The sequence below is a fragment of the Cryptomeria japonica genome, chromosome 1 (assembly GCF_030272615.1).
Source record: "Cryptomeria japonica chromosome 1, Sugi_1.0, whole genome shotgun sequence".
In the NCBI taxonomy this organism is placed as follows: domain Eukaryota; kingdom Viridiplantae; phylum Streptophyta; class Pinopsida; order Cupressales; family Cupressaceae; genus Cryptomeria; species Cryptomeria japonica.
This window is the reverse complement of record NC_081405.1, coordinates 430,194,934-430,209,532: the sequence shown is the minus strand read 5'-3', so window position 1 is coordinate 430,209,532 and position 14,599 is coordinate 430,194,934. Positions and strand designations below refer to the sequence as shown.

Here is a 14,599-nt window from a genome sequence, read left to right as displayed (position 1 = left end):
ACAAGGAGTTCTACAGTTTTGGAGTCACAAATAGAAAGACATAACTCAGATTTCGTTTAGATGTTTGTCTGAGTATTTTGTTCATACCAATTAGGCTTGCTTTTGCCTGCTTTATTACAAAATTCTTAGCTCCTTTTTCAAGAACTTAAGAATCAAATTTAGAGGATCAACTTTTTGTGTTTTGTTTTTACTTCACTTCCATGACCAATGTTCACAGCAAGTTATACCAAGGTATGCAGCCATATGCATAATATAATGATGTAAATGTGAACCTTAAGAATATTAATTATGGTAATAAACCTGATGTTATTTCTTAAACCACTAACAACATGTACACAAAACTCATTGCTTATTAAGATTCAAAGACCTTACATACAACTCATTGCATATCAATATCACCAAGCATATTAAATATCTAGACAACTAATTTTGATATCAAGATTTTTTTGGAAGTTCACGTGTACTAATGGAACTGGACCTTTCCATCAAGTGTTACAACGATACACTTGCCATCCAAAACATAGACAAAATCTACGAAATGCCATCATGTATTCTCTTTAAATGCAGTTTAGCTCCATAAGAAGAAAGTTCTTCATCACACAAGAATACTATATCATATGCATGGATACTTCTTGTTAATTGCCTTTGGCGAGAGGAAACAGAATTTAGCTTCAACACCTTTTAAAACATTCAACCTTGCAGTTTCCTTTATCTTCACAAATTTCATAAAGTATGTCATGTCTCAATCTTCTTAGGTACGCTATCAGAAAAAACTCAAGATAGAAATTCTAATAAACATAATCTGCTTAGACCATAGATTCTACAATCCTGGAGTCATGTCCATTATGCGATTGCAGAGTGGTGCCAAATTCAGATGGAAACCATACAATTCAGTTTAAAATTAAACATAATATTTGAAGCTGAACAGTAGTTAAAGATGATAAACCGAAATACAGGCTGTATGTTAAATTGCAACGAATCTACATGGAAAATCAAAATATACAAAAGGACTGCCAAGAAAATGGGAGACTGCTACAGATTATTATTCACATCATTTACAATGCTTGAATATTCCAACAACTGTTAAGTGGCAAAATATGCCTTCGAGCATGACGGCATGTTCCCTCCCTAATTTTCTGGGAGGTACATTGTCATTTTCAAACTTTTGTTTTCAGTATTTTGTGGAAAATAAGTAGATCATTGTGACATAAGACTGATCATATGAGAAGACAGCTAATTTGTAATTTTCCTGTGTACATAATTTTCTCCTCCCAAAAAATATTTATGCAGAAACAAATGCCTTCATACGACTGATGTACTCTGAAGCCCCAACCTCAAAAACCTGATCTCTATCGCGACTCCATACCCAAAAATATGATATTGTAGAATCATATAGGATCTTGAACATCAGAAGCAAAAGAACGAGAATATAAATATTACAGCCATAGGCTATCATTCATCCCTCCAAATCCAAATCTTTCAATCTATCTTTACATCATATCAACATCTAAACCTTTATGAATTTCTGTTTGCCATGCTCTGGTCCCATCATCATACCAACCATGTCATCGCTTGGGACAAGACCCTGAATATTGTGGACAGGATATAGAACGAATGTATATAAATCTCAATCACGTACATGAAGAGTCATGAATCTGGTGGTCCTGAGATACGGTTTAGCTTAGATCAAATCCCGCTTCAGCACTTATTGCATAGAGCAATTTATTCTCCAGAACTTCTTTACTGTCACCAGGAACATATTGACATTTATCTTAAATAAGTACATTATTCAAAAAGAGTTTATTTGCAAAAGGTAAATACTCAATATAATATAATACTTATAGAAATAGCCTGAAATTTTCCTATGAGGTTCATCCATACCTTTTGTACGGAGGGAGCTTCAGAAGATTCACACATGTTGCTGAAGTTGGCAAGCGATCAAGAAGTTCATCAGGAGCATCTTCAGGAGCAGCTCTGTGAAACCAGAAATATTAAATTCAACTATGATCATTATGCTAGACACTGACAAACCCAGAGAATCTTCATAAATTTCAAGTAGTAATGCACCTTTGGATACAGAATGGAGGTTCCAAGTATTTGAAACCAAGTAGTGGTCCTCTTGAGCATCCAGTTACAAATCTGTTAGCATGAGTAAATTTGTCAAACTTCTATTCAAGAAAAACTGTAAAAGCCTAGTTTGACAATATTTATGCTTGAACTATAAGAGCACATTGCCATAGATCCTGATCCAGTGAAGTGTTCACTGTAATGTTTCTCAGAAAGGGTATTTGCTTCATTGCATATAAAATAGAGAGCTTAGAAGTTCACCTATAGAGGTAATAATGTGTGACATATTAGTTGGATAATAATGACATTGTAACTTATTGCAATCACATAACTTATACATTTGGAAGTGTTTGTAATAGTGAAAAGCTACCAAGCACACATTACAGTGTTGTCCATAGAAGCAAAAATTGCCAAAATTGTGGGATTAAATGCCAGAATCGCGAAATGCCATTGCTGGTGACTTTGTCCCCAATGGAATCACGTTTAAAAAAAAATCATGGTCAACATTTTGTTGACCAATTTTTTCTGGTCTACACACAATTGCATTGATATCATGTTCAAATCATGCACAGCAATTTTCAATGATTTTGTAATTCGTTCTGCAATTTTTCATTGTGATCAGAATTTCTAATATTGTTTTTTATTCTGCACGACAGATTCAACACTGCTATTTAAAATTTCAGCATAGTCTAAGTTAATAAGTTAGATCCATCATTATCATCTTCTGAAAAAAAAGATACAGAACTATCTATGTGAAATTTCAATCCAAACCTAGACGTTAGCTCTCATGGTCAAATTTTTAGTTTAAACCTATATATGCACATGTACCCTAATTATATCAAAATCAATCTTACTCTTTTTCTTTCTCCAAAAGGGACAAATGATGAGCATATACCCTAATTATATCAAAATCAATCTTACTCTTTTTCTTTCTCCAAAAGGGACAAATGATGAGCATGTACCCTGATTATATCAAAATCAGTATTACTCTTTTGTTTCTCCATAAAGGACATATACACTGAAGATTGAGAAAAGACTTTATTGTAATATTCATTATATGCATGTAGTCAAATGCATACTCTCAAACCATAGACAATAAAGGGACTTAATTGTAAGTTTCGTTATATCTATGTAGTTAAACACTTACAAACCTTGGATAGAGAAAAGGTAGCAATTTATACATGTGCACATGTATATTATACAAATGTATTCAGGCAGGCAGGCATTTATGATAAATCATAAATGCATTCATCATATTATAAGAAACACATTCATGTTAGTTGACTAGACACCCTTGTTGAAATAATAGCTAGTTCGGATCAAATATAAGTATTACTTGTATTGGGCTGGACCCAAACACATCATATAACTTGTAACCATTAAGGATGTTGATATGTGTATGTAACTTGCAAATATGAAAATTGGGCGTGACCCATAATGTAACTTGTGGGTGACTAATTGGCCTATCGGCCTCAGTCAAATTAAATGTGCAAAATTAAATATAACTTGTAATTTGGTCTGGCCCTATAACGGGCGATGTAACTTGTGGATAGGGCTAACCCTATATTGAACATTGTAACTTATAAATGCAATGGAGCTGACCCTATATTGGGCACCAAGTTTAGGTCATCATATTATTATTAATTGATTATCCTTGTGAGCCGATCTAGGATGAATTAGGTGGCTAAGATCACATATATATACAAGGTTCATTCATTCATCATGACACACAATGGAAGACATCGAATTACATCCTTGATCAGCAGCGAAATTATCCAGTCAACGAATATAACTACAAGGACAGCAAATTGCATCATAAAGATCAGCAAGCATGTCCCTATGGCAGCGAATTCATCTCCAAGAACAGAGAACTAATTCTGGAGCAGCGATTATCGTTCATAGTCGGCAAATTGACTCCTTGATCAGCGAATGGTCCTATGATCAGCAGCAGCAAATCATCTTCAGTCAAGTATATTGCAGATAAGTTTATCATATTGCTATGTATATGTTGATGTTCATATTGCTTCAAGTGTTGAAGTAAACTTGTAAAGTCAGATTGATTATTGCCCAATATAAACTGAGATTAATTGATGGGTTTTTCACCTCCAAGAGGGAGGTTTTCCTAGGGTACTCTTGTGTTCTGTGTGTTCATTGTGTTATTTCTGATTATTGCTATTAATCTGATCTAAAATTAACATGGTATCAGAGCCAAGTTCCTTCTATAAGGCCTATCAACTTGAAGGAAGAACCTGTACTTCTTCTTGTGCAGATTAGGGCTAAAGAAGTCTATGGTGAATCAGAAAGTTCAACAGCAATGTCTGCTTGACAAATTGAAGGCATCGATGGGATGATAGCAAGAATAAGATTTAAGGTGTTCTCATTCCTCTATTCTCGATTGTAGGGTCCACTTGGTTTGGAGATTTGCATCTGATTGCCTTATTGTTATCAGTGTCTTATCTAGTGCACAAGGTTCTCTTGCTTGTTAACCACTTCATCTGAGGGTGCTTTCATATGTCGGTTTGTGCACTTGTGTTTCAGATCTTAGTATTCCTTTTATTCCTTTAAGGGTTGCATAACTATCTTCCTAGGGTTTGTAACAATCACCCTAGTTCGAGCTTTGTTCTTGTGTTAAGAATTTGTTCTAATCCGGTTGAATTATTGAAGTTAGTATTTGGTTATGCCCTACTCTCTATTTTGAGTATGTTTATCTCTCAACCTATTTGATGTGGTTTGCTATGAATATGTAATGATCCGAATTGATGCATTGATCTAAATACATCCTTGGCACTTAAGATTTCAGCATGTGTATTCAGATATAAAACTAGGAGTATTATGAAGGAAATAACAACAAGCACAAATAGGAAGATTGAAAGCTGAATAAAATTATAGGAGATTTAGAAACATGGAACTTTAGTTGAAAACAAATAGTGTCCTCTAATCATTGGTGTGGTAGGCATGTAAAGGTAAGATGTCTTAGTCATCCTATTTAGTATCTATGCCCAATGATGACCCTTCTATCTTCTTCCGATGATACTTGCTGCATAGTTCAGATGCATCATATTCTATCTAAATCTTGAAATGCTTAATAGTCTTGCTGGTGTGTCTCCTAACATCATACGGATTGTAGTCTCTGTTCTATAATGAGGTTGGCATGTAGGACAGGGATTGTGTAACACTTGGTTCTCTTCAGCTCTTCATAAAAGGCTCTCATATTCTTAGTTAATACATTTATTATAACCTTGCCTACTCTTCTTGTGTAGAGGATTGCCTTTAGCTCTAATGCATTTTCTGTCACGGCTTTCACTATCCTCACATAATATTCATTGTGATATTATCTCTTCAATTTGAGCATGCTACCTATTACACTCTTGAAGTAAGTATTCTCTTGATGATGAAACCTAAGATGAATGAGGTATCTAACTTATTGAAGTTGTCTTTTGATCATACGCTTGTGCTCAACTACGACGTGTATCCTTTTGAGTGGTTGATACTCATATTTGATTTTACGCATTGGCTGGAAAGAAAATTTGGCTTATATACCTGTTGTGACCATTTCACACATCGCCCCATTTAAATGGGGACCCCCTCTTTTTGCTCGTTTTTGCTCGCCTTTCGCTTTGCTTTTTAGGGTTTTGGTTTAGTTTGTTAGTTGTCTGGACCAGGGTCAAGCCTTAGGGTTTCTGTTACTGTGTTTTCAAGCCAGAGTCCAGTCCAATTTTGAATTTGAGAGCTTCCTCCCGAGGGATGCAATTTTGGAAATAAAGTGAATTCGCCAGAGGCTGAGTAAGTTGGTCTAGTTTCAATTGGGATTTTGAGTGCAGTTCTGAAAATTTGTCTAAGTGTTGATGATGAGTGTTTGATTTTCGTCCGATTGAGTAATTTTGACCAAATTTTGAAAATTTTGATAATTGATCCCGGGCATTGGAAATGACTTGTTTTTGCCTTGTGAAGTGATTAAAATCCCAAAATCTTGATATTTTGGCCTGTAGAAGCAAAATCGCTCCTGTCCCTCAGTGAAGGACCAGAGCTTGTTTTTCAAAATCTTACTGTCTCTGCAGGATCAAGACGAATTTCAGAGTGGAAGTGGTAAAGGGAGGCATGATCTTTCCATTGAATATAATTTGAAGAATTTTACAAACACGGAAATGTGCCAGGAGTAAAAATCGCTCCTGTCCCTCAATGGAGGACCGAAGCTCAAAATCAAACATTGCCTTGTCCTTGCAGGATTTGAACAATTTGACGATTTGAGGAGATCAAAGGAGATACATTTTATCAGTTGAATATAACTTGAAAGCGCAATCATGAGGAAAATTGACCCTAGAAGCAAAATCGCTCCTGTCCCTCTGCCAGGGACCAGGGCGAATTTAAGTGATAGCTCCCGTCCCTCTCTCAAGGACCAGAGCGAAATTCCTCATGAGACATGTTTTGGGCAAAAAGCAAGCGAGTTTTGAGTTTGAAGCAAGAAAGGAGGATGAAATGAACCCGTTGAAGACAAATTGAAGATTGCAAGACATCAAAGTGAACTCCAAATTGGCCTAAGCGCTCCTGTCCCTCAGCCAGGGACCAGAGCGATTTTTGTCTTAGGTCAATTTTTCACCAAGTTAGAACGAATTTCATGCCAAGAATAGGTGAAAGGGTGCACATCGAGACCGTTGAAGATAATTTTGGAAGTTAGCAAAGTGTGATGGAACCTACAAGTGAAAAATCGCTCCTGTCCCTCAGCCAGGGACCAGGGCGAAATAATGGTTATATTGCCTTCCACCCAAATTCAAGTCATTCTAAGTCAAAGTATAAGGTGGCAAGGACGTTTTGAGGTGTCTCGACAAAGAACGAAGTTACAAAGATTGACAAAGATGAAGGATTTGCACTAAAATGCTCAAGTTCGCTCCTGTCCCTCAGTCAGGGACTAGAGCGAAATCTCCATGGAGGCTTAAGTTTTGAATGATTATCACATTTCATGCGTTCAAGAAGGATCAAAGGACCTCATCTTACATTGTGAAGGTGATTGTAAGTTGATGAGAACAAGGATGAGCCCAGAATACTAAAGTTCGCTCCTGTCCTTCAGTGAAGGACTAGGGCGATATTCACCATATTGGCCAATTCCTTCAAAAATCACGCCAAGTCAAGGACGTACAAGGTTACACAAGGTCTAAGGTGTCTTGAGAAGATGATATGAGAAGAAGTTAAACGTCAAAGGGTGATCAAATTGAGTCAAGAAGCTAGATCGCTCCTGTCCTTCAGGCAAGGACCAGGGCGATATTCACAAAATCACTCATTTTCCTTCAAAGATCATGTCAAAGCAAGATTATATTGGGTCGAAGATATCATTTGGAAGGCAATGAACAAGAAGCTAAGGTTAAAAGATGATGAATTTTGGCTTGAACACAAGGATCGCTCCTGTCCCTCACCAAGGGACCAGGGCGAAAATCATTCAAACATCAAAGTGCCTCGTAAAAGCCAAGTAAAGCAAGCGTGGAGTGAAAGACTAACGTTGTTACTTCCTCATGATGAAGATTGGTGATCGAAGAAGCCAAGGCCAAGGAGAAAACATAAAGTTCGCTCCTGTCCCTCACCAAGGGACCAGGGCGATATCAACCTCAGGAGGCACTCATCCACAGAATCAAGTCGATCAAGCTCGAGATTCCTTGCAAAAATGCCAGTTTCAACGTGAAGATGGGGGTTTTGAACGTCAAAGGTAAAAGAATCAAGGCTAAAATGCAAGTTCGCTCCTGTCCCTCTCCTAGGGACCAGAGCGATGGGGTTTGTATCTTTCCCTCCAAATTTTGGCGCTAAAACAATTTTTGAATTTTATTAAATGCTAGAAAAATCGATAAATCAATTAATAGCATTTAAAAAATTGCGCTTGGATATTTAATTAATTAATTTTGCCTATTTTAAAAATTGAATTAATTAATTGCAAAGGCATTAAATGAATTAATTATTATTTTAAATAAAAAATCAAATTGGAGCGCTTGGATTTAAATATTTACAAAGTCGGCCATTGGTTTTTATTAAAATTGCTTTTAATTATCTTTGTTTTTACCAAGTCGGCCTTGAGGTAGTTGTAAGGGTAAGCACCTATAAAGGGAAGGTGATAATTTCATTTTCAAATCATCATTTCACCTTCATTCATATGCGATTTGGAGAAGACAAAGAGGTGTGCGATTTGTATTTACAAGGAGCGAATTTCATAAAGGAGAAGTGCGAATTTCATAAAAGGGGAGTGCGAGCTTAGTTTCAAGTGAGGCGAACTTGCCAAAGACTACGTCAAAGGCACCCCAAAGGTGGCGAAGTTGCTAGCTTGAGGGAGATCACGTTGAAGTCACCAAATTTCGATTGTTGCCTAGGCGAATTTCTTGTTTTGCATTTTAGAGTTAAACTCTCAAGCAAGGTATGGCGAAATCTTCCTTTCTCTCGAATTTGAATTTTGATCGTCATTGCTTGAAAGTTTTGAATTTTGAAATTTTGAATTTCAGTGGCTCAATCGTTTTTTAGGAAATGATAACTCAAGGACTTATCATGAAGTTTCCTAAATTTAATATCTAATCTATGTTATACATTGCAAAATCTAGTTTCTTATTATGAAATGTTGTGTAGGTATGGCGACCCCGAAGGCGGGAGCATCCACCAGTCGTCCAGCTCTCATGAAGGAAGATCAAAAGACCGAAGAAGTGGAGACCAAGATCGTGTCTAAGTGGAGCAACATTGGAGATACCAACTTGGGTAACTTCAGTATGAAGAAGTTTCGAGAGGTCCCTTACATTGGCAAGCCATCACCTGTCGCCAGGAGGATAATTGAAAGTGGCATCATTAAGGCGGCCGGCTTCCCTCCAGCAGTACAGTGCCATGAGTTGATGATCGAGTGTGCTCGTCATTATGATCCTCAGTCCAGAACGATCGTGTCCAAGGAAGGAAACACTTTGGCGTATCTTTCAGAGGAAGCTATAAGTGAGGCTTTCCATCTTCCAGAGCACAGAGATATGGTCTACAAGAGCATAGAAGGAGCCAGGTCCATGTACGAAGATGATCCAGATGCTTGCCTAAGCGTCATCAACAAGAACTGGTTACTCAAGAGTCGTCCTCGCCTGAGCAAGATCCCGAACACACCACATAGGATCGATTTCCAGGAGGAGTACAGAGATTTGATTACAATGCTCAACCGAGTCACGGGAGCTCCTCAAGCCTTCTACTTTGAGAGGTGGATGTTCTACTTTATCCAGGTGATAGTTCAGGGAAAAGGAACAATTCATTGGGCTAGAATGATTAGCCATTGCTTGGACGTACAGTTGAGGAGACTCAAGGCTACCAAGTCCTTCCACATGAGTTCATACGTCATATATGCCTTAATCAGGAGCTTTGAGTACGCAGGACTACCTCACAGAGGAGTGATTGGAAGAGGACCCAGCGAGGTCAGAGTTTGTGATTCCTATGTCCACTTGCATCATCCGCCAGGAAGTAACTACAAGTTAGTTAATGATACCTTCACAATGAACATCACAAGGACGTTGCAAGGCGGGATTCACAACAGATTATCTCAGGATGCACAGGAACTAGTAAAGAGGTACGGTGCTTGGTTTATCCAATTTCCGAAGTTTACTTATATCAGAGTTCATGGATGTCCTTCACCTCCATACATGTTGCCGAGATATCCGACAGACAGAATAGTGTTACTTGAGGTAACAAGACAGTTGGCAGCTTATGCGAAGGCATTCAGACACAGACATGGAAATGGAGTTCCTGTACCTATCATCTTAGGCAATTCAGTTGAGGTATGTCCTGATGCTTTAGCCATGGATGACGCAGAGAAGGAGTTAGCTTTGTATTCTTTTTCATTCTTTGCTTTGAGAGAAAGCTTTGATCCACATGGATATATAGAGGAGACAGTCGGTAGGAAGTTTAAGCATGAATTTCAGATAGAAGATTTTATGATGAATCTCCTAGACGATCTTGAAGTGAAAAGAAAGATGCATTCTAGATTGCCTTTGGATTTCATCAGGAAATGCAAGATTTACAGAGTGGCCGACCAAGCTCAGGACAGTGGCAGACATCTCCAGTCATCCTATGACCGAGAAAGCAAATCAGTAAGGTTAGATTGGAATGAGCCCGAGGTCGTGGATCTAGATGCTTTGATGGCTCCAGTCTTGTCTTGTACTCGCAGATGGGTTGATGTGCAGCATCAGAAGTTGAGAGAGCAGGGCATAGCTATGACTTTCACTTTGGAAGAGAAACCAGCCGAAGGTGGAGCTAGTGTAAGCGAAGGAATCCTAATTCCAGAAACGCAAATGAAGGCAACCTTCGAAGTGCAAGTGAAGGCGATCTCCATCCAAGAGGCTCGAAGAGAAAAGAGAGACCTGAGAAGAAAGAATCTTCCAAGAAGAAGCAAGGGGCCAACCGAGATCGTTCATCCGGCACATCTTCTCGACAAGAGAAGAGGACACTTGAAGTGGAAGATTCTATGGAGTCAATGGTACAGAATGATAAAGAAGGACAGGCACCAGGTGGATCTCTTCAAAACAATGAGTTGCATGAAGATGGGGAAGATAATGAAGTAACATCTCCTCCCAGAGAAGAAGAATTGCTCAAGGAAATACAGGTTAAAGAGACAAGATCTGCCATCCCAGATTGGTTGAAGGAAAGATTAACTAGGGTGATCGTAATTGAGGACGAAGACAATGTAATTGATTTGGAAAGCCTTGTCGGACATTCCCACGAAGTGACAGAAAAGAGGAAGGCTACCAAGATGTCCAAGATGATTAGAGATGAGACTGGATCCAGAAAGTTGCAGATAGCTACGCCGGCAGTGGACAAGTATGAAGGTGAGATCTTAGCAAAGGAATATGATATAGAGACATTTGAGCTAGGTCCATCCACAGCCGAGCAGACACTAGATGATGCCACCGATTCATTTGAGGCCTTGAAAGACAAGCTTAGGGAAGAAATGGAGAAGAATAGGAAGCTTGAGAGAGAGGTTGGTGCATGGAGAACATATTTCAGCCATCTTAATCAACCTTTGGGACGTCAGGATCCAGCAAGATCACCCATACAGGCACTTCCCCTTCAATCAATTGGTGAGGCAGAGAGATTCAGGAGTATGGTCCAGCGTATGAGTACTTGGATGGACAAATCTCATACAGTTGCCGTAGAATTTACAACAAGGATGATGAAGACTATTCATAGGGCTATCCAGGTTCTTGAGATTATCCACAACTTGATGATAACAGTAGCTGATTTTGCTCATACCAAAGAGGTTATCATTCCTGTCTTGCGAGTAATCAGACAAACATCGAGGAAGGTCTTAGCACAGGAAAAGATTATGGATGGAGGACCTCACAGTTTACTTCAGTGGTCAACCTTACTCCAGATAAAGGAAGTTCTTTTCGAGGACATCAGTACTAGATGTAGCCATGTTGAGGAGGTTATCAACCCGATCCAGGACAGAATATTTGAGGTACTACGTACTATTCTTGGCAGGAGGATCGAAGTTGAGACAGATGTGGATTTGCAGGAATTGGAGGATAGAATCAAGGTTATCTTTTGCAAGGACACTAATATCACAAATGAGCAACAGGACCAGATGTTTGCTACCATGCTCCTGATTGAGAAAACTAAGGAAATTGAACCTGAATGGGATACTACTCTTCTCGAGGCATTTGATCAGGTCATCCACTTGGAAGAAAGAATGAAGAATCTTCTCGAGATTCCAATTGCTGAAATCGAAGGAATCGTGTCTAGATTCATTGCATATGCTAAAAAGGAGCATTGGAAAGGGAAAAAGATTCTAGATGAGAGGTTATTATAGATGACATGGCACCTTAGTTGTCATTGGTTTATGTCTCCTAGATTTTCGTGCCAAATTTAATAATTGGCTATGCATTTAATGTTGTGCAATAAAAGGGGAACTTTTGTAATGAAACCCTAATTAGGGTTTAGGTGTCATAATCTTGGCCATTGATCTGCTTTTTGATCTGGACCGTTCATTGTAATTGAGGATGCTATTTATACCCTCATTTCTTTTCATTTTGCATTAGAAAAGAAGGAAAAAACTAGAAATTAGAGAGTTAGAAATTATTGATGTATTAGAGAGATTAGAGTTTAGAAGCAATTTACTTTTGTAGCAAGATTGAGCTTTGAGAAAGGAATTCAAGCAATTGTTGTACATGATGGCTTTGAGATCAATGAAATATTGAAGTTATGGTGTTTTGTTGCAATTCTTTTGGTTATCTTCATGGTTGTTCATTTTCCTTGAATCATTCTCAATCGAAGTAGTGTGTTAATTCGAAGGACAAAGTGTTGGACTTGATCTTCGGTAGGATTCGCTTTCCAAACCACTAGCTTCTTGCTGATTGTAGGAACGCCTTGCGTGGTCGACTGGAGATATTTGAATCGTTTAAACCTTCAATCATTGTTGTATCTTGGATATGTACCTTCGTGGTAGTGTCCTTGGTCTTTGATGTATTGAAAAATCATTTGTTACCTTAGAAGATCGCATCAATTTCAATTGAGTTGTTAATTTATGGCAATATTGAAGTTGGTAGAATCTCACCAAGTCTTGTCCACACTGAGTCATTCTTAGGGTTAGACTAGATTAGACCTCTTGCAAACCCTATCCTTTTGATATTTTTTGAAAAGTTTGTTTAGTTTAGCAAAATTTTCGGCAACGTAAGGCCCCTTGATGACACAGCAATCACAACGACCACTGGTGCTTATCCACACGTAGAGACCCTACTTACAAGAACATTGGAGTCATCCTAACTGATCCTTCTCGCGAATCTTCAGCAGTTAGCGACTTTATTCAAGAGAGGATAAGATGCCTTTGGGTATTTTATTCTGTGTATGATTGTGTACAAAATACACGTCAACAATACCTTGCTTATGGATTTTGTAAAATGTTAGATTGTCAAAGTTTTCTGAAGTCATACACTTGCCTTAGTTTTATGATGTGATCAGGCACTGCTAACTCTCTGTTATTCAACTATGGAAAACAATTTGACATTTAAAGAATGTAGTGTAGCTTTACACTATGATTGAAGTTGATCATAGACTGGCAATATCCTTTTGAGCAATCTTGGCATATGTTGTCAATGGTGGAAGTCTAGTCAATAAAGAGATATTTAATCATGTTGATGCTTCTCTTCAAGATATTCTTGAATTACCATGCCTTCAAGCTTAAGAGGGAGCTTGGTTTCTTCACTTGAAGGTATGCCATGATCATAATGATTGTGCTATGGGTCCATTTCGTAAAAGTGAAGTAAGGAAAAGATTGGCATTTCTCATCTGTGATTTATGGTAACTTATGTTGGCTGCCTTTCTTGATTGATTCTTATATTATGCAATCTTCATGAGACTTGGTTACCACAATTTTACATTAAGAATCAAGAGGGAGTTCCATATGGAAGTTTTTTGAGAAAATATGAAGCTAGATGTGTAGCTCATAGTTAGTAGGAAACATCTGCTCTTGCTGCTAGATATACTAATATTAGAACCATTATAGCTAATGTTGTAAGCTAGAAGTTGGATATAAAGACTGTTTTCTTAATGTTGTCTATATTGAATAACTAAAAGGTTATGAGAATCAAAATAGAGAATCTCATTAAAGAAAAGCTCTTTACGGCCTCAAGCAAGCTTCTTGAGCTTGGTATGAGAAGATTGACAAGTATTTGATTAGTTTAGGATCTTGCAAGAATGATGTTGATTCTAACCTCTACTTTAAAAGTATTCAATAGTGAACTGCTAATTCTGTTTCTTATATATATGTGGATAATTTATTTCTAACTGTTGGAGATGGTCTCATCATTAGATGTAAGAAAGAATTAGCCACTGAATTTGGAATGAAGGATCTAGGCCTAATGCATTATTCTCTAGGACTAGAAGTATGGCAAAGATCTTATCCTTAGTCAAGAAAATATGCCATTGATATGATGGATTGGAAATTGATTTTATCTGTAGCTAACTCTAATTTTGCAGATCCATCGGAGTACAGGTAGTTGATTGGATCCTCAATGCATCTGGTTAACACTAGACATAATAATTGTTAATGCAATGAGTGTCCTTCAGGCAGTTCATAAACAAACCTAAGCATGTTCATCTTGTTGCAACCAAGGATATCCTGAGATATTTGTGAGAAACAGTTGGCTACGCGTTGAAGTATTCAATCAACGCTGTCATCACCCTAGAAGGCTACTCAGATTCTGATTGGACAGGAAGTGTTAGAACACTTCAGGAATTTGCTTCAACTTGAGTGCTACTCTAATCTCTTGGGTCAGCAGGAATCAATCCTGAGTTGCATTGAGCACTGCTGAAGCTGAGTACATTGTGAAGCAGTGTGGCTTCACAAAACATCTTGCTAGGTTGTTTGGGCAACCTTGGGAACCCTCAGTCATTAATTGTAACAATCAGAATTAAATTGAGATGTTTGTTAATCAGGTGTTTCATGATAGGCCAAAACATGTGAAAACTCATTATCACTATGTTCATGATATGGTACAGAAAAGTGCCATTCAGCTAAATATGTCAACACCGATGAGCAGATTGC

At 37.9% G+C, this 14,599-nt stretch overlaps 1 protein-coding gene across 2 annotated transcripts in view; it reads right to left on the bottom strand.

The window, feature by feature from the left end:
• Positions 1–931: 931 nt before the first annotated feature.
• LOC131065022 (E3 ubiquitin-protein ligase UPL6) overlaps positions 932–14,599 on the bottom strand; it is a 201,167-nt gene continuing 187,499 nt past the window's right edge. For both annotated transcript variants that reach the window (XM_057999388.2, XM_057999394.2), the window contains exons 24-26: positions 2,068–2,139; positions 1,882–1,974; positions 932–1,743 (exon numbers count right to left, since the gene is read on the bottom strand). In XM_057999388.2, the coding sequence (XP_057855371.2) occupies positions 1,677–1,743; positions 1,882–1,974; positions 2,068–2,139 (232 nt within the window). In that variant the 3' untranslated portion in view covers positions 932–1,676. The remainder of the gene's footprint in view (positions 1,744–1,881; positions 1,975–2,067; positions 2,140–14,599) is intronic.